Source organism: Motacilla alba, chromosome 4A, assembly GCF_015832195.1.
Source record: "Motacilla alba alba isolate MOTALB_02 chromosome 4A, Motacilla_alba_V1.0_pri, whole genome shotgun sequence".
NCBI lineage: Eukaryota > Metazoa > Chordata > Aves > Passeriformes > Motacillidae > Motacilla > Motacilla alba.
In genome coordinates, this window is record NC_052045.1 from 6,349,995 (window position 1) to 6,373,724 (window position 23,730).

A 23,730-nucleotide genomic window follows, 5' to 3' on the forward strand; every position below is an offset into this window, starting at 1 on the left:
GACAGAACTTTATATTTCCGTGTGCACAACCAAAAGGCTTTTGACTCACACACCTCCCATGCACAGTCAGAGAGGGAGTCAGCAGGAGGATGAGCCACACAGCCATGGCTGAGGGCATGGCTGCCTGCCCATCACTGAGCAGGGTGACAGCACAGGGATCCCACCCCAGCCCTGCTGCAAACGGCCAGCTGCTGCAATGCAACAAGAAACTCTGCTTTGCAGCCACCTGAGAGAACCTGGAAGGCTTCAAAGAGGTGGGTGAGCATCTGAGTCAACTTTGGAAAATGTCATTGCAGCTAACGGGGGCCTAGGAAGGACAGGGTTAAAACTGCAGACAAAAAATAAAGACTTCTTTCTTCATTCTTATTTCTCATGTCATAGCTTCTAAAATTCCCTGCAACTGATGGGTTTGGAAATCTCTGGTTTGCAGTAGCAACTGAACCAGCCTTGAATCTGAGCAAAGTTCATCCATATTTAGAGCATCCAACAGCCCTCCAGCCCCTCACCAGACTTAATGAAGTGTAATGAAAGAAAAAGAATGAGCTTTGTCCTCACTGCCAAAGGAAAAGGCAGCTGGAAATATGCAGGGGCTTGATATGAATTGAACATGATTATGTATGTGATAACCACTGTTCTGAAGAAAATGGTGCTGTTATACCTAAGGAGCCCTCAGCAGGCCCTTGTAATTAGAGCCACTTAGCTGCTTTAATTGCCTCTGAAAGCCACCCAGAGCAGATTGCTTTTATGCTCTTTCCATTTTAAAACCAGGCACAGAAATATGGAAGCACTAACCTGCATCCATTTGGGTAACGGGGATTCAGGGGAGGGAGCTGGACGGGGAAGGGCTCAGTACTTGACCCACAGGACAATGGGACTGTGGGATGTGTGGGCACACACAGGAGGATGTTATGGTGATGTGTGGGCACACTGATGCTGGAAGATGGCTACCACAGCCCACAGCTGAGCTACAGAACTCTGGTCCCACCACCCACCCCCCAGCACAGAGCAAAAGGATGTGTCACAGGAAAGCTGAGAGTGAGGCACAGCTCGTCATGGTCCTCAATGAGGTTCTCACAGTGGTATGCAGTGCCCCAAATTTGTGTCTGCCCACTTACTCATCAAGAACAGCAATCCAACTCTAAATTAACAATCTTTTTTCTGTATTCTTCATTGATTCACAGAACTGAAAATATTATCTTTCTCTCCTTCTAATTAATTATATTAATGGTTCACAGTTTCTTGGGAGACAATTCCCAACTCGGTTCTGGCAATGGAGCAAGACTGGAATCTGGCCTAAGCTATTCTGCTAGAGAAGACCAATTGGAGCTGTTCTGGAGAGAAGAAAATGTCCCCTCCCTTCCTTGGGGAAGGAGAGTATTCCAGAAGGAGCTTTTTTAAACATCATTTGTCTTCAGTCAGTTCAAAGAGTCCTTGGATCTCTCCTGGATTTTCCTTACAGAGGGCTGAGGAGAATATATGAAGAGGTCAGGGCTCCAGCTTTCCCTCTTCAGCTTCTAAAAGTACAGTGCACAATTGAAATGATGCCCCAAAATCTTTGCTGTGGACAAGGATCCAGCCCCTGCTCCAAGCACACAGCCCAAGGTTTGTACATGGCTTTCAGAGACCAGAATTCTTTTGAGACATGAGTTTGAATCCGTCATCCAGGATGGATCTCCGATTGCGCCGTAACCTCCTCTGCCTCTCGAGACGGATGACTGCTCCCAGGAGGACAGCAGCAGCCAGGAGCAGCAGGACTCCTACAACAGCCAGAGAGATGACTGTGGCCTCTATCTGCTCTTGGGTCACCTTAGATCCAAAAAGCATCATCTTCTGGGACTCATCCTCATCCTCAAGCGACAACCCTGAGAGACCAACAGAAAGGTATTTTCAACAGCAGCCAGCAAGACCAGAACTGAAAGGTTGCAAGAAATGCAACAAAAGAGCACTAAGAAAAACATGATGCAAAGTAGTGGAATCACCAACCCTGGAAATGTTCAAAAAAATGTGTAGATATGGAGCTCAGAGACATGTTTCAGTGGCAGACATGACAGTGCTGAGTTCATGGCTGTACTCAATGATTTTGGAAGTCTTTTCCAATCTTAATGATTCAATCATTCAAAGGAGGCCCTAGTGCCATTCATCATCAGACCCTCATCCCTGAGCCCACACAGAGATTTGAGATGGATGGTTCCTTCCTCAGAACCTGACAGTGTCTCACAGGTATCCAGGCCCAGTCAGCCACTGCTGTGCCCAGCCCAGAGATGAGAACACGTGTCCAGGCTGGGTGCCTGCTCCCTGTGCCCATGGCTGCTGTCCTCCACACCACTGAGGGCACTCACTCAGCCATGCCCATGGTGAGCCACCGAGATCCGGAGCTTGCTTGTGCCTCCACACAGAGGCAGCAGCCACCTCCTGAGAAAAGGGGCTGTCTGTTCAGGCAACAGCTGTTGGCCAAGGTTTCTGCCTGGTGAGCACACACAAGCTGGTATCTGCATATGGTATGATACCAAATTATTTAATATATGGCCACCACTGCTCTCACAAATTTCCTACTCCTCTTCTGGTTTGCCCATTTTGAGTGAGGAAACCACTGGGGAGAAAATGACTGAAATAAGAGTGGAGAAAGTCTGCGGAGTTGTAGATGGGTGGCTGCATTTGCAGCTGGTCTGAACTGGCTCTCAAATCAGCTCAGCTGAATTTCCTCACAGCAGCTGAAAAATGGAGTTGTGAAGAAAGATGAAAAATCAGGAAAATAAACCACCAGTGTACACCACTCCGACTCCTACCACAGAAAATTACAAGGGGATCATATCTAGTACTCCCCTCTCCCTGTGCTGCTCAACCAAATGCCTTCTCACATCTGTTCTTTACAACACCCAAAAAACTCAGGCACGTGCTTGGGCTCTTTTCTCTGATGGGGAACATCAGAGCAGAAGGCAGATGTCCTTGTTTGCATGCTGGCTCCATCCCTCCAGCTTGTGGAGATGATTGTGAAACTTCCCTAAACCACAGGGTCACTGACAGTCCAAAGAGGGAAGACAACCCATCCCAGGCACCCTCCTCCAAATCTCTGCCAGTACCTAAGCTCATCCTCTGAATCTGAATCCATACATAGCAGGCACAACAGGGTGTGAGGTCACTAATCTTTTCCACCTAACACAGGCAAACAAACCCAACCAGCCCAACTTCCTTATTTCTATCAGCAGAGGACAGACTGCTGCCCTCCCTGTTATCTACTGAAGCAAGGCCTCACACCAAGGAACTGCCAGGCTGGCAGAGCGGAGGCTGTGGGTGCTGTGTGTTCCTCCCTCCCCTGACACAGATCCAAACCTCCGTGTTGCTCAGGGATCTGCCCTCTCCCCTTCCCACAGACAGGGTTTGGCAGTGCTGTACACACCATACCTGAGGTGGCAGTCAAGTCTTCCAGCTCTGATTCTGAAAGGAAACAAAAGGAGGGTGAGAAGGTGTTGGGCTGAGCAGGCAAAGCCCAGAACAAGGCACATCTGGCAAGGGTCAGATCCAGAGGCAGCATGGTTTTCCAGGACTAGCAGGCTGTCCTTTGTCCTGTCCATGTTTTCCCTCTCTACATGACATGAGAATTTTTGTATCACCTGCTTCAGAGGCAGCCCCAGTTCCAGTGCACAACCCTTTCCATCCTTCAGAAGGAAAAGTGCTGAGGGAGGAACAGAGATGGCCCTGACACTGGGCAGGCACTGGTCACCCACAGCTGAAACAGTGGGGCATTCACTGTTCTGGTAATACATCTAAAAGCACATCACCATGTGGGCTCCATTGCAGACAAACCCAGTACTGAGAGAGAATCACTCACCTCTGAGCACCTTCCAGTTCTCAGTAAGAGCAATTACAGGCTGAGAGCTGAACAGAGCATTTCAGACCCAAGCTAAAAATCAAACTCAGAATAACAACACAGGTAATGTAAACTCCAGAAAACAATTTGTTTTTAACTCCAGCTCCAGGTATTACCATATTTAAAGGGAGCATCATAATTTAATAACACTTAGGTAATTATCTGCTCCATTAACTGGCTTTTTATAGTATGTGAGAGAGTTGAGATACAAACACAATTTCACAGCAGTAGCAGGAAGTGCTGGATGTTTTACAGTGACAGCTCCCTACCTCCTCTAGGCAGGACAGTGAAGAGGATCTCCATGCCAGCATGGATATGGTCAGACACATGACAGTGAAGCAGCCATGTCCCAGGGTTCCCAACCAGCATCTCCACCATTTCAAAGGTCCCAGGGAACAGATCCACAACATCTGCTCTGTAGCTTTTGCCATTCTGTCAGAAAAAGGAGGCCATTAGCTGCAGTGCTCAATGCATCTTCTCAGGAAGAAAATTCTGCCAGTGTTGCTGGGGACTTCAGCTTTTTAATGCTCAAAAAACCCCAAAGCTTTCAAAAGCAGCTCCAGGCCTGCAGCTTGGAAAGCAAACAGTCTGGTAATGCCTAACCCTAACAAGGAGTAAGCTGGACATCTCAGCACAACACAGGCTTAGGGAGTCAGACTGGGATGTGTAAAACCACATCCTTTTCCTAGCTGGGTGGAGCTTCTGCAGAGTCATTAAAAACATTCAAACACAGAGTCAAGTAGAAGTGCTGGTATCAGCGGTCAGGATCTGCTTCACCATCAGCAGATATCCTTACCTTGTATATGAAGGTCTCAGCATGAAAATGGACTGTGTGGACATCAACCTCGTGACCCATTCCCAGCAGGTACCAGTTCACCCTCTCTCCCTCATACATGGTCAGCCCAGGCAAGGTGGCATAGAGCCTGCCATTGATTGCTGTGCAGGGAATGACACAGGGGAAAAGGCTGTCAGCTGTCAGTGAAATTGTATGGGTGCTGCACCTCCACAGAGGAAGGCAGCAAATTAGAGGCTACAAAGCTCATACAGCTCCCAGTGTATCAGCAGTTAAGTGTTCCCCACAGGACAGTCCCCCAGCTCAGCTACTTATCCTCTCTGCTCACAGACAAGTCACTTGCACTCAAGGCCATGCTGTAGCTCAGCTCAAATAAATCTCAAGAATTACCTTTGCTGAAAACCTGCAGTCAGCCAGCAGAAGTGGTTGCTTCTAGAAGTCAAAATGCATAAAAATGGTATTTCCAGCCCAGTGATGGAGAAGCATATATATACCTACATACACATAAATGTCTGAGCAATTTCCCTGATGAACATTGAAAAGGGGTGAATCCTGCCAGAGAGCAGGATTTACCTACTTTCTCAAGCACCACAGCTGGAAGGAATCCTGCTGTGACTGCACACACAGGAAAGGAATCGAAACAGTGAGTGAGCTGGCTGCTATGGCACACACATGAAGACTTTCGTGCTCAGATGACAACAGAGGGAATAAGATGGGAAGAGGTAGGATCTCAGAGCAGAGCACCAGGTTTTTACCAATTTGTGTAGCCTAAAACAAGTATCCAACTTCAGCATGGTGGTTCTGCTAGCTGTAATACAGGGTTAACAATTACACCTTCGTGGACGTGTATTTGCAGAGTCTTTATCTCACCCATACAAAACCAGCAGTAATGACAGCACACAAAATGCAACTCCTCAGTACTCTTATCTCCACAACTGTCAAGGGACCTGTTTTGCTGAGGCTATCTTAGATATAATATGGAGAGAAAGTAACATAAACAACATGCTAATTTAAACAAATGTGTTCATCGTTCTATGGTAGAAATAACCTAAAACATCTAAAACAACTGAGCCACATCTTGCAGCCACACAGCTCAGAAAATTAATTTGAAGCCTAACATACCCTGATGGTCCCTGAGACAAACAGAATTAAATTTGTCTGACAAGTTAATTTCATGTTTGATTTTATTTCCTTTTCTGAGTCACTCAGACACATCAGAGATTAACCTCTCTGGCTTGGATGTTGCTATTCCTCCTCACAGGGACAGCCACAATGATCAGCCTTCACTGCAGATCAAAGATTAGGGCTGTAGGTGTGCTGCAATATTGAGAACAGACAGTTTGGTTCTGTCTGTGCCACTGATAATGGGAAAGGATGAGGACATTCACCATAAGTCAGGCTCCCTACTTAGGCTGCAGAATCAACACCAACATTACCGTGCATTTTGTTGCTTTCCACAAATTTCTCATCCAGCAGGTTGATCTCCTTGTGATTTCCCTTACTGAAACGTTCCACATTCTCCTCCAAGTACCAGGACTGATTTTCATCAAAAACCAGGAAGAGCAGAGCAAACTCCCTCTTTACATCCTTCCTGGTCCCGCTGGACCGCAGGGCCCCTCTCCGGCAGACCTTCAGGGGCCCGACCAGCCCACTGTACAGATCCTGATCAGAAGGAAGGAGAGCTCTGAGGCAGGGATCTTCTCACCCTCTTTTATGCAGTTCTTTGCCTTTCAGCAATTGCTTTCTATTCCCCCATCACCCCACTTAAAACAACCAGTGCTGCTGTACAAGTATTCTCGTTGGAGAGCATCAGCCACTGAAGCACAGGAACAGGAACTGTACGTGCTCTTACAAATGCAAATCCAAAAGTCATAAATATGGATGGTATCAAAGTATTTTCCACTTGGTGACTGCAAAAACACCTGCAACTTGAGATAAAAAGGCCATTATTTCCAGGTTGAATGTGATGGTTTACTGCAGGATGCACCAGGTTGTTGCCCTGTGAAATTAGTGCTCTGATACTTCTAGCAATGGTCAAATCTGCCTGCTTTATTCATGAGGTTTATTTTGGACAATTTCTGCCTTTTGTAGATTAGCCCTATGGCTCTCACCAGTACAAACCATGACCAACTGGGAGATGTTCTAAAAGCCTACAAATAACTGGAGGAAGGTTAGTAGCAGGGAGAGATGGTGGAAATGTTTTATGAAGGTTTGTTAGGAAAAAATAAGGACAGACAACAGGACAAATTTAGATGATTTCCTCTCCATGGAGAAGGCTGGACATGTTACCAGGTGATTCTTCCACCTCTTACCTGGGCCAATCTCTAAATTGCACCCACCTCACATTGTTTTCTAAGCAGGGTAAAACATTGGTCAAATTAGGTTTTTCTGGTTATAACTTTTATTTTACCTTTACTGGGTCCACTGCAGAGTAGTAGATCCAAGGAACACAGGCTGAATCATTTGGCCCTGGACCAGATCTCTCAGGAACTTCCCACCGGTATGTCACAATGTCACCTGAGGGACAGAGCAGCACCACACACCACGTGACACACCCACTCTCTAAGCAGCAGCAAAACCAAATGGAGAAAGAAAATCCTGTCTCCAAAGCCCAAATTCAATTCTGTATTTGTCAGATATTGCATCTGCCTTACCCAAACACGAAGCAGGCTGGCAGCTCCCCTCTCAGAGCAAGACTGAGGGGTCACAGGGTGTAAACACTGTCTGGTACCAGCACAGTGCAGGTTGATCTGCTGCTTTTGAGACTGGACCTGACCATGGAAGGTCATTCAGATGGACCTTAAGATAATCTTTCTTCTCTTTGAAGTGATTTTATGATGCTGATTCAAACTGGGAGTAAAATCACCCTTTTTTCATATTAGCAGCCCATTTCACAAAGACAGGATCTGGATGACAGCCTGACTGTGGCTTGGACAGTCTGGGCAAGCCAGAGAGGACCAAAAATTAAATACACTGGTATCTGGATCATGAGACAAAAAGGCCATTTCAGTCAGAACCCAGCAAGAAATGGGGAATTTCTCCTATTTCATACTATTTTCATACTTTTGTGCTCATGCATCCCAAAGAAGAGTCTCCCCCACCCCAGGACTGGCTGAGCTGTCACCTGCCTTCACCTTCCCCTTCCCACAGAGAGGCCACACTCCATGTGGGGAGGATAAGGCTGCACACAGAAGAATGTCCTACACATGTCCCAGAGGGCTGCCATCCCCACACAAATGTATCACTGAAACTGTGCTGGACCTGAAAGACCAGTTACTGTCCAGTCCCAGCACTCTATTATAACAAAACCAGGACATCTGAGGCTGCTGAAGGAAACCGGTCTGGCTCTGGGATAAAACCAGCTGTGTGAGTGAGCCCACACAGGAATGCAGCTAGAGACAGGGACCTACCAGGGTTTGCCACCTGGGGATGTCCAGCCTGCTGCTCCAGCACCCCGTGTGCATGGATGGAGTAGGGTCGCGAGGCGTTGTTCTTGAATACGACGTTGACAATATCGCCCACCTCCGCCCACAGAAAGGGGCCTTGAGACAGGAAGAGTGTACTCTGAGACCAGCAAAACCCATCAGAACATCTCCTGGGATATTCCCACCCCTCTCTCAACATCTTCTCCCCAGAAATATGATGTTATAATATTTATGATGATCCCCTTCCTCTTCGCTACCTCCCAACAAGAGGATTGGATGTCAGTCCCAATCCAAGTCTTAGGAAACTGGACTGATTTTCACAATGAGGACAATGAAGGTGGTTACACATCTTAACTGGGCCCAGCACAGCTAAGGCTTGATTTCTGAATATTGCTATGCTAAATGTCACATATTGATCACCCCTTGCTATCAGTTTCAAAAAATATGGTAATATTCAACTGAGCCTGACAGTGTCACAAATCAGAGCTGCAGCCCATTTCGAGTGGCAGATGCTGCCTCAGCCTGGCTGCCCTGACACCACTTACAGCCTTGGGTTCATAACACAGAGTTCTGTCTCCACAGACCTCCACTGGTCTGTGCAAAATGCTCCTCCACTTCCCAAGGCTGCCTGCTCTTGCCCCAGAAGCATTTCTCACAGCTACAGATTTTCCACTCTATTTCTCAGAACCCTCTCCAGAAGTCAGTGGTTGTTTCTGTCCTGTAGTCAGAGAAATGCAGCTGCGAAACATGCTTTGCCCAAGCCATGACAGAACACTGTGTAAAGCCAAGTGGAAAAGCCCAGGCTTTCCTACAAGCTGTGCACAGGACTCTTCTAACTGCTGTCTCCAAGGTGGCAGATGTGAGTGGGAGACAGTCCCAATTTCTCTGCACTGACACAGCAGATGCCTAAATATCCAGTGAGCCTTCAGATTACAGCTGTGAGCCACTGCAGCTTCAGAGCCCCAGTCCCATTTCTGTGTGAGAGGAAGGTGAATCCTGTGCACACATCCTTACCCAGTATCCCTAGGTGCTCGTCACCACTTATCCTGGCCTTGGGGGTCTGGAAAGTGCCATCCGTGTACTCCCTGTAAACTGCTTTCTTGTACCTGGAGCCGAGCAGTCCATTCTCGTTGCTCAGGAACACATCAGCATAGCTGGGAAATGCAGAACGAGTGCTGAGATAAACCAAAACCTCATGGGGAACAAACAACCAACTTGTGTCAGGGGGTTCACAAGCTGAAGGGGGTTCCCAGAGCCAGCTTGGCCTGCAAAGAGCATCATGACACGGAGGGCTGCGCTCCCACCAGCAGCACCACCAGGTCACAGGGTGGCCAAGACACCCAAGAGGCTCCACCAGGGTCTGCTGGGACACTGGCACAGGCTTCCCCAGAAGGTGGGCTCTACCTCTCTGCGGCGTGGTCGTGCCGCTCCCTCTCCCAGCTGCGGTCGGGGGCGTAGTCCCAGAGCAGCTCCTCGGCCGCGATGTAGAACGTCCGCACGCCCCTGTAGCGATGGGCAGTGCCTGGCCTGCCACACTTGGAAACGCCGTACTGCTGCCTCATCCCAGACTGGTAGTGATTGCTCGTCTGACAGTAGATCTCAAAAGTCCCTGAGGGAGGCAGGATGAACAAGGAAATCAGTTGCTTTTGAAGATTCCAGAAGACCGGTGTCAGTGTGTGCTTGGTGTATCTCTGTGGTGCTTAGGGAGCTTGCTTGCCACAGGCCAAGGTTAAAAGGAGTCACTGGAGAAATCAAGCAGGAATGGCACAACAAACTCCTACACATAAATCATCTCAGGAAGTTTTCCCACACAAGAAGCACCTGTAGCAGAGCTGACCCTGTAAGAGTTCATACCACGCTAGAGAATCTGCCACAGGAGCAAATACCACAATGGGAGATTCTTCCATCCGCCCAGTCAGTGTGCAGGCACTCACCACTGTTATCAGGCTGCATGAAAGCAGTGGCAAATGTGTGGGGGAACAGATTGGCTGAATCTCTCCGCATCCCGTTCATCTGCAGGGTGTTTCCCTGAAACACGGCTCCGTGCACGTCCGCTTCGCTGCCCAAGCCCAGGAGGTGCCAGGACACTTTGTCTCCTTCACACACGTCCAGCCCAGGCAAGTTACCAAACATAAGTCCATTGATGGCTGGAAAGGAGAAAGCAATTAACTCTCTGCAGGCAGGTGTCAGCCAGGAGATTTTGAGCATACACTTTGTAGGACAGGCCTGCCAGTCAGAAGAAGGGTAACTCGTTTGTAATTCACCCCTGGATACACTGAGAGGACACTTCTCCAGACAGCTGTGCTGCTTGTCCATGTCTCTCCTGGTGCCTCCAGCCCGTCTTGATTCCAGGCCAACACCACACAGCCCTTCCAGCCCCCAGCTCAGCCTTTAGGTGAACATCAGCCCGTGCTTTGCAGGTTCATCCCTGCTGTCAGAGAGCAGCATCCAACCATACCATGCATCCTGTTGGATTCCTCAAACTCAGCATCCTTTTCCACAGATGTTTCTTCCATCCTCAAGTAGTACTTTATGTTGGCATTTAAATACCAGCTGAGGTTCTCATCAAACACGTTGAAGAGAAGATAAAATTCCTTGTCGATCCCTTTCTATAATTACAATGATGGTTGTCAACTTTTAAAATGCAACAATTAAGTAACCTTAGAGTTAAAGCTCTTTTGCTTGGGTCTTATATTCCCCTTTATTTTAAAACAGGGCTTATTGAGGGACAGGACTCTGTCCCTTTACTCATGTAGAACATTCCTCTTTTATTTCATAAAAGATACCACTTGTGCATTTTCCATGATATTTCACATTAATAAAAAGAACAAAACTCCGCCAAGGCCATGAAGTCAGTGCCCCCTTCCTCCCCTACACCTAAGGTGTCTGTCCAAACCAGACCCAAGACCAGAGCCCAGACACAAGGCAGGCTGATGACCACACCACATCCCTCCTGCTTCCTATCACAGGCCTGGATTGGGGGGTTTTAATTACCCTAAATCCTTCAGAGTGTTAATTCTCCTAAAAAAATGCACTCCAAAGCATGATGTTTCCCCACTAAAAGAACACTGTGATGGTGTCCAGACTCTCCCACGGGTGTCACTGTCCCCAGCAGCACACAGGCAGCCAGCCTGCTGAGAAGGTGAGCCATTCCCAGGCTGCAGCACATGGGTACAACAGAATGGCCAGGTACCTTCCACAATTAAGCATTCATTAAAGGTTTGCCTGAGACTGTAGAGCCAGAATTGCCATCCCAGGTGATTTCTCCATCTTACATTCATAAAGGTCTGTCTCTTTTGCTTACATGCTTCCAATACCTGCCCATGTTTATCACAGTTCCTTCACCTCAAGGGCTGTATGTATTCCCAATCCTCTTTGCTCAGCAGATCCACATTTCCACCCTGGCTGCACATTGATTTCTTCTGCACTCCTGATTTAGCCACATGGTGCCCCCACTGACTGTGAGCTCGCCCAGGAAGGCTCTGAGGACAGCAGTCCCCAGATCTGTCACCATTCCCTGAGCCATACTGCAGGACAGCAGTTGGGGTTTGATTTGCCATCTGCTGTCTTTTACAAGGCTCTGCTCCTCTGTCTGGTACCTCCCCAGGGATATCAATTTACTGTCTTGCTTAGATTTACTGCCAGGAATAGACTACTTCTGAGTGAAATTCCAAGAGGAAGTTCTGGCTGCCCTTCAGGTTTCACCACTCCATCAAAAGTGTAAGACTGACATGGATTTTCACACGCTTTTTTGTAGCCAGCTCTGCTTGAAAATTATCTTATCTGGCAGAATAAATGAGGTTCACCCAAACCTCAAAGCATTGTATCATCCAAGCAGAACACCTGTAAGCAAAAATGTCTTTTCAATGTTTCTGGGACTCAAGGACTATTCCATGTGCCTCTCTGAAAGCAGCCTGCTACACGAACCTCAGGACAAGAGTTACCTATAAGGTAACTGTTCCAAGGTACAGTTTTTCAGCCAAGTTTATCTGTGAATTAAAAGCAGAGCTGAGGAACTGTTTTGAGGGCAGCTCTTGAGAGCCCAGAACACTACTGGCCTCTCCCAGGTGAGATCTGAGCACCAGCTGTACCAGCATTAACTTGGCCAACAACAAGGCTTTGATTTGACTCTCCTGGACTCACACTACTGCACAGTTGTTTTTAATATGCTCCCTTAGTGCTTTGCTGATGCTTCCTTTCTCTACATGAAAGCAAAAACCTGGTAGGAACAGGGCAGGAAAACCCCTTTACCTGCTTATTGTTGTCATCCAAAGCACCCAACTTGCAGATGAGCAGAGGCCCCACTAAGCCTGAGCTGGAGTCTTTGACAGGATTTGCAGCTGAGCTGTACAGCCAGGTGAGGCAGGGAGGGTCGCTGGACGTGGGCCCCACGTGCTTTGGCACAGTCCAGTGGTAGGTGAAGTTGTGCAGCGGTGCCACAGAAACCCCACTCTGGGACAGGCCTTTAAAACAGGGATTACAGGGTTATTCCCAAGCCCCTGCACAAATTCAGTTACACCTTCTCACCAGCTACTTTCAGAGCAGGCTCTACTTCGCTCGTGCCAACCAAACACCCAGCACCTCTGAAGGGTGATGGGGGAGTACTCAAGAAAAGGGATCCACCAACCATCATGGTACCACATCCCTTCTGATGCCTTCCCATAGGACACTCCATGTGGCTGGATGCTGAAGGGCCACGAGGCTTTGTTTAAAAATGTCACCAGGATGGTGTCTCCAACTTCAGCTTTGATCACCGGACCTAGAATACAGCAGAGGGAGCACATCAGCAACAGAGCATTTCCCCAGGCCATCAGGCAAACCAAAGCAGACAGGGCACCTTCCTCCAAGCTGCAGGGCCAAAGATGAGAGACAACAGATGGTCTGGCCTTGTTGCTGCCAAAGGGAGCTCAATGGGAGAAGGGGCTGGCAAGGATTGTCTGAAAGCAGTTTGGGTGCACAGGAGAACTCAGAGAGGCATCACACCTTCATACAGGGAAGTAACAGAACAGGAAGATGTGCTGGAATGCCCTCAGGATCAGCCCATGACTCCCCACACCCATGTAAGGCCCCCTCAGCCACCTAAAACATGTGCCTCAGAGCTGTGAGATGCTCCAAGCCCACCAGAGTCTGTAAGCCCATGACCCAGCCAGCCAGAGAGGAGCTATAAGCCTTTACTATGCCTGTCCCCCTTCACCATGCCTGTCCCTGAGCACCCATGCAGGAGAGAAAGCTCTCTGTGAGAACATGGCATTTGCAGCATGCCTTGAAGGGGGCTCTGTTAAAAACACATAACCAGGAGCTATAGCTGTGACCTGTTCAGCTCTAGTCACACATACTATACTGTATCCCTCACTCTTACCTCTAGAACACCTTCAGAATGACCCCTGAAGTGAGTCTGTCCATTCTACCACCCTGCACCTTGGCTTGTTCAGATGTGACTGTTGTGAAGCAGCTCTTGTGCCCCTCCCTGCCCCTCAAAATGAGCAGGCAGGTACAGCCACCTGGCACTGCCAGCATCAGCACCCTTCTCACAGACACTGACAGAGGATTTGTGCTCCTGGATGATTCTCACCAAGTATTCCAAGGTGTTTCTCTTCTTCTGATTGCTGCTTTTCCTCACGAAAGCTCTCATCAGTATATTCCACATACTTTGCCTTCCAATAGACTCCCCCAATGCGGTAGAGGCCACGCTTGAAATACTGCTCAGCAGGACTAAATGCAAAAAGCAAATGTCAGGTCATGTCACAGAGAAATGAGCCCTGTTCCCCTGCTTCCACAGGCAAGGCCATCAGCATCTCCAAATCAAGCAGTATTTCAGACAAAGACAACATCTCTAGTTTGGAACAAGCACAGCTTTGACTCTGCAAAGCTTTTTTTGCCCTTACAGACTCATCCACCTCTGTGTGTGTGTGTGTGTTGTGTGTGTTCAGGGAGCACCTGCAGCACAAAGCCCTATCCCAGGTGAGCCTGCCAAGTGTGATCAGCATCACTACACAAGATGTGTGAAGGAATGAACAAAACTGCAGGGCAGTCAGTGGGAAGGCAGTGCTAGAACTCCAACCTCTTCAGAAACTGGGGACAGCCCCATTCCCAACTAAAATAAACAGCTGTAAAGGTATTTATTTCCTCCACTACCACCCTCACCAAATATAAGTAACAAGCCTTGCAGGAGAGGCAGTGCAGTTACAAGGCCAGCTCACAGGTCTAAGGTCTGCAAGGCTTGCTGCATGGCATTGGGTAAATAATTAACCACGCTTCATTTCCTCTTCTCCATCTGAATAAGCTATATCCTCTCCAACAGATTGCTAGGGAAGGGATGTAATCTCTGTGGAAGAAGAAGAATTTCTCTTTCAGTTAGCCAAAGACTGAAGAGGAAGTCTCTCAACTGCTATCCCTGACCATGGGATAGAGGGCTGCCACCCAAGTGCTGGCATCTGATTGCCTGGAAATTGCATCCTGCAGCCACACCAGCCTAAAGCCCATCTGCAGGCCAGCAATGCCACCCTGTGTCTGCTGCACCAGGGGCTTTTTGAATCATTTCTCAAATAGATCAGTCTGTTCCTAGGTTAGGCACAGCAAGCAGAAATGAAGCCCAGAGACAAATGTGGTAGCTCATGTTGTACATCTGCTGGGATTTCTGCTGCTTGTGGGGGCAGCCGTGCCACACAGCACTCTCATGAGAAGGCCCTAAGGTACCTGTACTGCTCACAGTGCAGTCCAGCTACAGCAGCCTCCTTTTCTAGATGGGCTGATTGGCCTCCCCAGGAAATGCACCCCATGTGAGCAGCAGGCATGTATTTTGAAAAGAAACTCCCATTTTCCTGAGCAGCGTTCCTGATACAGGCCAGACTCCCCAAAGGCTGCCCAAGCCCAGCAGCCTCTCACTCACCTGTCTGGGTCAGTGAGCTGCTTCCCAGTGAGCCTGTCGAACCCCGAGGGGCCGTAGTCCCACTGCACCTCCTTGGCAGCGATGAAATATCTCCGAACTCTCCCTCCCAGGCTGGGGGCTGCAGCTTGCCGAGAGCAGGGCCGGACTTCATAGAGTGCCCCCATGCCAGCTGCCCAAGACACAAAGGTGGACACTCACTCAGCCCCTCCTGCCAGCCTGATGGGCAGTCCCACCTCCCCTCTGCTGTCCCAAAAGGCACAAGGATGGGAGAAGGTGAGGAACAGCAAGGAGTTCTGTGAGCAGAACTTCCAACCTTAGATATTGGATGCTATGGAAGTATGGACCTAGAGTGACTGGAGTCTTCAGCTGTCCTCAGATCTGTCATGCAAGTGCCTCTTACAGGGACCAGAGCTCTTAAAGCACTGCCTCCTCTCAGCTTTCAGCTGTACCCAACATCAAACATCACACCATGGTACAAGGCACCCCCACCAAAGCTGCCCTGCACATTAGTAACCAGCCCACTCCGATTTTACAAGACAAGGCATCACCCACTCATCTAGGGACATTTTTCCACACCCAAGACACTGTTCCCTACCACACTGTACATCATGTACATCAAAACCAGAGGACACAGAGTCCACAACATATTCCACCCTCTGCCTTACCTTGTATGTGATCATTGACCTGGCAGCTCAGCAGCCATCTCCCAGGGTTCCTGGGGATCATATCTGCTGTAACAAAAGTGGCTGGGAAGAGGCTGGCCACGTCGGTCCTGTGGCCTCGGATTTTGAGTGTCTCCCCATGGAAGTAGGCTGTGTGAACATCAATTTCATTGCCCATCCCAAAGAGGTACCATGAAACAGAATCCCCAGCACACATCTTCAGCTCAGGGAGGTTGCCAAACACATAACCATTAATAGCTGCAAAAAAAGGCAAGCCAAAATTAGAGAGCAGAAAAGGGGCCTTCAGAGCTCCTGCCAGCAGTGACAGTACAGACACAATAGGAGGATGGACCTAACCAGAACTCCTCCTCCTCTTCTGCTTTGGAGAGCCCAGCTCCACAGCTCATTCCTAAAACAAAGGGTATAAAATATAAAAGCTCACTCAAGCCAAAGATAAAACCAAAACAATACTTTAATTTTCTGGAGTCATTGCCCTGTCCCTAAGATATTTGCTAAGCCCACGATCTCAGAGCAGATCCTAGAGCACTGACACTCCCGAGTGTCTCAGCAGACACAGTGGCCTCACAGAGGTGACACTGACCGTGCATTTTGTTGCTCTCCTGAAATTCCTCATCTTCTTTGTCCACAGAGCCAGGCTCTGTGCAGAATGATGCAATGTTCTCATCCAGGTACCAGCTTAGGTTCTCATCCACCACACTGAACATCAGAAAAAAATCAACATCCACATCCCAGCGTCTTTGAGAGCTGCCAGTCAGCATTCCTGAGGTGAAAGGAGAGAGGAATGAATGAAGAAAATCACTCAGGCAGAAAATCACACATCAGGCAAGAGATTAGAACTGCAGTAGCAGAGAGAGTCTTGTCACATGAGCTGGGGACAGATGCTTTCCCACCATCCTCACAGCTCACCACAGAGCAGCAAGCTTACCCTTTTGCAATATACCCCTGCCAATACAGCTCTCTCTCCCAAGCAGCTCTGCCACTGCACGCTCAACTGCAACACCTTCAGTCTTCTCACTCCTGCTGGAACCAACCAGTCACCATGATTTTCATACACAAACTAGATCTTGGACAAGAGTCTTGCTTTTAACGTGGATTCAAGCAGCTCTCTTGGATCAAGCAGCCTGCAAGCTCACCTGCCCAACCACTATGGGATAAGGAGAATGCAATGACCAGAATCCAGCTAGAACCCAGGTACAGTCCCTCTCTAACCAAGCTGCATTTCCCTCTGAAGCTGGGAGCTGCACACCAGATTATCTTCACATCCCATCCCTATTCATGGCACCACAAGACCTCACAAGACCTTTACATTATGGAACTGCAGGCCTCAGCTGCTTTCTCTTGGTGTTTTTACCTGTTTTACATGTAAGTAAAGGCCCAATTAATCCAGATGCAATGTCCCTTGGTGCATCAATGTGAGAGTGGTAGATCCAGGTCAAGCAATTTGGGTCATCATCAGTTGGACTGTGATCTTCAGGGACAGTCCAAGTATAGGTGTAATTCTTTCCTGGGAAAACAGCATCATCCTTCTTCTGATCCTGGGGGGACATATCAGGATACAGGGATCCTAGAACAATTGAGCAATCACAACATCCATTCAAGGAGAGCCAAGATGCCCACATATGTAACCTTATACTGAGCTGAGAGTCACCATCCCAGGGCTGAAATACTGTTTAATCATCACTTCCTCAAAGAGGCACTGAGGCACAGAGCCACTGTAAGGCAGCTTGCCCAGTAAACAGGTCAGCACGCAGTCAGCAGGATTATTTCCATTCTGCCTAGTGCTGCTTTGCATTCAATTCCACACTGTGCCCCCACTGTCAGTGTCTCTACAATCTCTAGAGCTGATCAGTGTTTTGGAGGTTCTAAAATCAAGAAAGCTGGGCCCAGGTCAGGACTCCAGCCCCATCACCCTGCTAACCCAACACCCGGTGTCTTCACCAAACACCCAAATGCAGTTGCCTTCCAGCTGGGGCTTTATGTACAGTTCTCCTCCATGCATACTCCTAATTTCCCAGTGAGAAAAATCTGTCTCCAGGATGGCAGTAGCTCATTTACCTTCAGAGTCCTTTTTGTAGAAAACACCATGAGGATGGATTGTATATGGTCGAGTAGCAAAATTTTTTAGGTGTACTTGAATGGTATCCCCCACTTCTGCTCGGATGACAGGCCCGAGGAACCCCAGCCAGACAGGCTTGGGGATCTCAGAGGTGTACGTGGCGTCCGTGTATTGCTTATAGACAGATTTCTTGTAGGTGCTTCCCACCCTGTCTTTCCCAGACTGCAGGAATGCTGAGGCCTGGCTGTTGAATTCAAAGGGCAAGGCACTGTGAGTCATCATTATACACAACAGCTGGTCAATACTGCAGCGGAGTGATGGTGACACTTTCTGGGGTACAGCCAAAATCCTTGGCATTAGAGGACCCTGGGATGCTCTAAGCCACCCATGCATGGCCCCAACCTCAACCCCAGCTCTTCACCAACAGACACAAAGTGCTCCCTGAACTGTGCCTTGCAAACAAGAAATGGGAAGGACAGTGCTTCCCAGACAATCCCATGTGGGTGTCACAGGAAAAACCCTTCTCATGCCTCCTTCAGCCTTCACTGGGCTCTTCAAAACTCACTTTGAGTCCTCTGTGGCACTTCCAGCTAAATCACAAGGCAAGTAGAGTGGAGTCCTGAGCTCTCTGGCCAAAATTTGAAGTCTGCAAGATGATTTTCTACTTAACAGTTTCCAAATTCCTTCCAGAGTGGCAGACGAGTCAGGCAGGTACGTACTCAGCACGTAACCAGCTTCCAGAGTTAAAACCTCATACAGGTACTAAAGTTTAACTCACAAGCATATTTGCTCATTAGGGGTAATTCTTAATAGATAAGAGATGAATCACAGTCCAGGTATTACTGGAACCAGCCTAAACGAGAGACAAGGTCACTCCCTCACTTCCCCCTTTGGATTGATCACCCCCAGCAACAGAGCAGCCCTGGAAGGAAGGTAAACCCTAATGCACACCTCAGAGAATGAACAGTGGAGATCCAAATACTAAACACTGGCCTCATCATTCAAAAACAGGCAGGGCTGTTTGAACAATCCAGAGTTCAGACCTTTGCCAAGTCAACCCTGCAGTCATTATCAGCAAAGAGTTTAAGATGTTTTACAGATGTGCCTCTTTCTCCACACAGTCCATTTCTTCCCAACAAAGAAACCTCCTTGAAATAATTTGCTACTTCTATCAATCATATCAACATCTCATCCCTTTCTAATTGCCAATTGCCAGTTTCATTTCTGCAATCATTGTACAAATAGGTTCCATTAACTAATTGTTTGCAGGGAGAAGAGTTTTCAAATTGCTTTTAAGTTCAATGGCCCTGAATTTAATTTCCTTCTCTTCATGTACTATGAGAGAAATGAAACAAAATCCACTGCATTCATTACCACTTTAGGAGTATGGGTAACATCTTCATTAACCCTGAATTTTGGGGTGTTTCCTGTGAACTTATTTACATCTACACAGCATCTCCAGAGAACAGAGACTTTTCCATGCTAAACTGAGAGACCTTGATGTTTCTGCATGCCCTTCCTGCTCCTGTTGTGCTGTTTCTGAAGGAGGTGTCTGAACCTGAGTTTTAGTTATCCTGGAGGGGTAAAGGACTGAGAGCAGATCAAAAAATACGAGCTATTTGCTACAGAAAATGAGAGCAAGGAAAAAAAGTACAAATGCCTTTAAAATACTATGGAAACTTTTAAAAAACAAAACAAACCACACACACAAAAAAACACCAACCAAAGAAAAAGCTTGATGTTTTGAAAGCTTAACCCAAAACACTGTTTGTGTAGTAACTTGAACCAATTATTGCAGTTTCCAGATTTACTTTCACAAGAAAAACAAAAATGTTTTTCAAACAGCCCCTAAAATCCCATGCAGGAAGTCCCATTAAGTCTAAGGCTCAAAATTCCACTGGAACAAAAACAAGCTGGCTCTGTGAAGTCATTTATATAAAGATGAAAAGTCATCATGCTTCAGGATAAACAAGCTGATCACCAGCTGGAATTAAGCAAAATGAAACTTCAGGGTAGAGCATTGCAAAATCTGGGCAATTTTAGAACAATCTGTTCTGCATCTGCTCCATTTTCTATTCCGTGTTTGTTTTCCATACACTTCTCTCTCCTGTATGGGCTCTGGACTCTCCAGACTGACCATCCCTTTTCCCACTGACACAGGTTTTACCACAGGCACATAAAGCAAGTTAAACATTAAGCTCATAAAGATCAGAATCTACGGGAGTGTGTCTCTTGCTTGCTCAGATGCCCCACAATACTTGCATTAAATTACACATCAAACAACATCTCAAAGCCAGCCCCAGACTAAATTCTGCTCGAAGGGAACGTACCTGTTACGTGCAATACTCTGGTTAGCAAGCACGTTCCTCCCCGTTGGAGCATAGTTCCAGTTCACCTCGTGGATCCCCAGGTAATAAACTCGGATTACGCCCCCAGCAAATGTGGGTGACAGCATGGGCATGCAGAGCAGCAGCCACCAGACTGATCCCATCTCAGCCTGAAGGGAAGGTGGTTTTGGAAGCTACACCTATTTGGGAAAGACAAAAAGAATGAAACAGGGTATCACCATTTGGTTTGAAGGTGCTGGATATTTTGAGAGGGTAGGAAGAAATCAGGTGTAAGTATTATTGGGATCATTACTCAAATACTGAAGAAGGAAATCACTCTGTAACAAAATCCACACGGTGGATGGAGATCATGCCTTGGTAATGAGTCCCCAGTACCAAATGTGCTGCTCTCATAATAGTTTAATTAACCCTTTTTTCACTACTGCTCACGTTTCAAATCATCTTACAGGTCCACATACAAAGCTCAACAAAATAGTCCTGATATATGTATAGTTTAAACTGTCACCAAGATCTCTCTATTTCAAGTCACCTGAGGAAGTACAGTTTAGTCACTATGAAGTAATTTTAAATTTTAACTTCTTTAAAGATGGCTCCTAGGGAGCAGCTATCTGTAAGCCAGGAGTGTACCTCAAATAGGCTGCACAAAGTTTCTCCTTTCTGTTCCATTCCTTTCCCCATAATTTTGATCAGTAAGTAGCTTACTCATAAAACTTCCAATTAACACCAAGCTTGTTGGCAATAAGCATCAGAAATACTCTAAAGAGAGTTGGTGAAACTGTCTGAAATCATCAAAATACAACTGAATAAAGGCTCAAAGAACCTTGTGAATAAAGGCTCAAAGAACCTCCTGCACGAAGGACAGCCTGATGCAACATGGGCAGTAGAATTACACCAAAAGATAAGAAAGGATTAAACTGCATTTAAAAATCACATGAAAATGACTACAAGAGCTCTCACACAATGATACCCTTAACAAAGCTGGATGTAGCCAGCAAACAAACCACACCTAAACGAGCTGCTGAGATACAGCTCCTGAGACGTGCAACAGCAACTCAGAATAGCAGGGAGAAACAGAAAGCAAGAGAATGAGAAGCATGACCTAGCAAGAAAACACAGAAGAATCAGTTCTCCCTTTCATACTGAAAGGGATGGTGACACAGCACCATGGCAAAGGTTTTTCATAAAGAGACTGTCATTATTTATTATTACTGTCTTTGTAACAGCAATGTGAATGTATAAAGTCTGTCTGCAGCAAAGCTGGATGTTCTGTAAGCTTTCAGTCAGCACAGCATCACACAGAGCTGCTCTGAAACATCTTCTAACATCTGATACCCAACAGACACGATTCAACCCCAGCACATGGCAATGGACTAAACACCTTCAAAGCTTCAGTTCTTGATTTACAAACATGCTGTGCTATTCTCAGCAACTAATGATAATCAAGTATTGCTGTTTCCAAACAGTCAATAAATTGGACAAAGTTCGGAGACACCTTCTTTCTCTCCTTTCTCAGAAGGGAGCTGTAGGGATCTCTAAATCTGAGATGCTTTGGATCCATCAACACTGTATAGCTCTGCTCCAGTGGCTCCACCAGCCAGTGCCCTTCACAAGCTCCTGGTCACACACCTGATGAAACTCAGACACAGAACAGCCCCTTCAGAGCAGCTTCAGCAGTGTGGGAACAACAGCAGCACACTCATGCCCACCCCTACACACCACTCAGCCACTGACTTACTCCCTGCTGCTGTTCACAGGGAGGTGAAACACCTTTTTTACTCACTCTGTGCCAACATGGACTCAAAGGAAGGAGTTTGGAAAGCCATACCTGTGCTGTTTCACGCCAGACCAGAAAAAGGCAATGGTGACAGCAATATGGAAAGAAACAGCAGCCCCAGTCTCAGCCTGCAGCCTGCCACCCTGCCAACACCCACCCCGAGGGAAGGGCAGCGGGATGCTCCTGACTCAGCCCAAGCTGCGACCTTCGTGTCAGCTCAGGGCAAAGTTCGCGGGAGCTCCCGGCGCCCAGGGCGGCAGCCGGGGCAGGCTGGTGTCTGTGCAGGCAGCACCACGGCACGGCAGAACAGCGGCTCTCCCCGAAAACTGCCCACCGAGGCAAACCCACCGAGCCAGAGCCCTGCTCCCCCTGCCAGAGCCCTGCTCCCCCTGCCCACCGAGGCACAGCCACCGAGCCAGAGCCCGGCTCCCCCTGCCAGAGCCCTGCTCCCCCTGCCCACCGAGGTAAAGCCACCGAGCCAGAGCCCTGCTCCCCCTGCCCACCGAGGTAAAGCCACCGAGCCAGAGCCCTGCTCGCCCTGCCCACCGAGGCACAGCCACCGAGCCAGAGCCCTGCTCGCCCTGCCAGAGCCCTGCTCCCCCTGCCCACCGAGGCAAACCCACCGAGCCAGAGCCCGGCTCCCCCTGCCAGAGCCCTGCTCGCCCTGCCCACCGAGGCACAGCCGCCGAGCCAGAGCCCTGCTGGCCGCCCCGAACCCCATCGGGCGTCACACACAGCCAGCGGTCTGTCCCCAGCGCTCCGTGCTCTGCTCCGCACGGATCAGCCAAGGACAGGGCTTTGGCACAGCCTTCCCAAGGCTTTACAAGAGTCCCACCTGGGCTCTGCTCGGCGTTTGACCACAACATCGCACACACCTCTGGGGTAATTCTAGGGAACAGCAAAAAATATCCCTAAATGGAGATGTAGCAGATGTCTCAAGGTCGGTGCTCACATACCCTTCGCAGTAATTAATCACCATTTACTTACTCGACTAGTACAATGTCCAAGTAGCTAAATTAGTTTCAAAAGTTTTTTGGCTTCGTTTTTCATTGATACTAATATTTGCCTTGATTAAGGAAAGAAAAAGAAAGAAAACCAAAACCAACTCAAGTTTTATATTACATCCATCCCTGAATCTTACACTTTACAACAGAATCCTCCCCCAGGACTGCCCTTTACCGGGTCCCCGACAGCACAGAAATCGCGAATGAACGGAAATCAGATTTCAGGCGGGTTGGTGGGATCCAACTCCTATCTGATCCAGGCGGACGATGCAGGGATATTCCCCGACACCTGCCTGCAGGGAAACCACAGCCCAAGAGCGAGGGGGAAGCACAGAAGGAAGGCAGGAGCACGGACGGCTCATCCCTTACGTGCGGAGCGGGAGGCGGCGCGGCGGGGCTGCAGAGCGGGACGCGGGAGCGCCGGCGGGACCAGCCCGGGAGGGACAAAGGGGCTCTGCCTCGGCGGGCTGACCGAGCCCCAGCCCGGCCCGGCCCCGCAGCGCCGACCGCGCCCGCTCCCGCCCACAGGGCGGGCCGGGCTGCTCCGCCCCGCACCTGCGGGAGCGCCTCTGCCCGGCCGCGCCTCAGCCGGGCCGCGCCCCGGAGCCCCGTCCGCGGCGTGCACCTGCCCGCCCCGCCCAGGGCTCGGCCCCCGCTGCGGGGAGCCCCGGGAGGGCGGGCGGGGGCGCGGGCGGAGCTTTGGCCAGCGGCACCCACCTGCTGGGCAGGCCCGGCGGCGGCACCGGGCGAGCGCTCCCCGGGGACCTCCCGGGGCGGCGGCTGCGGTCCCTTTAAATGCCTGCGGTGACGTCACGCGGCCGCGCGCTCCCCCGGGAGCACAACAAGAGTCACGCTCGCGGCCGCCGGGGCGAGGGGCGGGGTTTGGCGGC

The 23,730-nt window shown here is 48.9% G+C and overlaps 2 protein-coding genes across 8 annotated transcripts; one reads left to right on the forward strand and one right to left on the reverse strand.

The window, feature by feature from the left end:
• Positions 1-1,143: 1,143 nt before the first annotated feature.
• On the reverse strand, positions 1,144-23,661 carry HEPH (hephaestin). Of its 7 annotated transcripts, none has more exons than XM_038164798.1 (21): positions 23,558-23,661; positions 20,045-20,241; positions 17,714-17,958; positions 17,010-17,222; positions 16,239-16,418; positions 15,641-15,895; positions 14,976-15,144; positions 13,659-13,798; positions 12,714-12,845; positions 12,338-12,549; positions 10,545-10,695; positions 10,021-10,233; positions 9,491-9,695; positions 9,101-9,240; positions 8,072-8,203; positions 7,072-7,178; positions 6,098-6,323; positions 4,665-4,804; positions 4,138-4,300; positions 3,403-3,435; positions 1,618-1,862 (listed from the first exon to the last, which is right to left on the reverse strand). In XM_038164798.1, exons 2-21 carry the CDS (start codon positions 20,203-20,205, stop codon positions 1,618-1,620), a joined length of 3,462 nt encoding a protein of 1,153 aa, XP_038020726.1. In that variant the 5' UTR covers positions 20,206-20,241; positions 23,558-23,661. The 7 variants fall into 7 exon arrangements, with proteins under 7 accessions (XP_038020729.1, XP_038020730.1, XP_038020731.1 ...); XM_038164796.1 differs by having other exon boundaries at positions 23,210-23,614; XM_038164800.1 differs by lacking the exon at positions 23,558-23,661 and adding an exon at positions 22,460-22,558.
• LOC119712925 (proline-rich receptor-like protein kinase PERK10) lies at positions 21,662-22,758 on the forward strand. The gene is made up of 2 exons (XM_038164805.1): positions 21,662-22,343; positions 22,450-22,758. Exons 1-2 carry the CDS (start codon positions 21,692-21,694, stop codon positions 22,749-22,751), a joined length of 954 nt encoding a protein of 317 aa, XP_038020733.1. The 5' UTR covers positions 21,662-21,691; the 3' UTR covers positions 22,752-22,758.
• Positions 23,662-23,730: the final 69 nt, after the last annotated feature.

Excerpts from the sequence above, each read along its gene's own strand:
- HEPH (XM_038164801.1), bottom strand. The coding sequence starts at position 20,205 with ATGGGATCAGTCTGGTGGCTGCTGCTCTGCATGCCCATGCTGTCACCC. Across the intron at positions 17,223-17,713 it reads CTACAAAAAGGACTCTGAAG|GATCCCTGTATCCTGATATG; the intron begins GTAAATGAGCTA and ends CAATTGTTCTAG. Across the intron at positions 10,234-10,544 it reads GGAATCCAACAGGATGCATG|CCATCAATGGACTTATGTTT; the intron begins GTATGGTTGGAT and ends TCTCCTTTCCAG.
- LOC119712925 (XM_038164805.1), top strand. The coding sequence starts at position 21,692 with ATGAAACTCAGACACAGAACAGCCCCTTCAGAGCAGCTTCAGCAGTGT. Across the intron at positions 22,344-22,449 it reads TGCTCCCCCTGCCCACCGAG|GCAAACCCACCGAGCCAGAG; the intron begins GTAAAGCCACCG and ends CTGCCCACCGAG.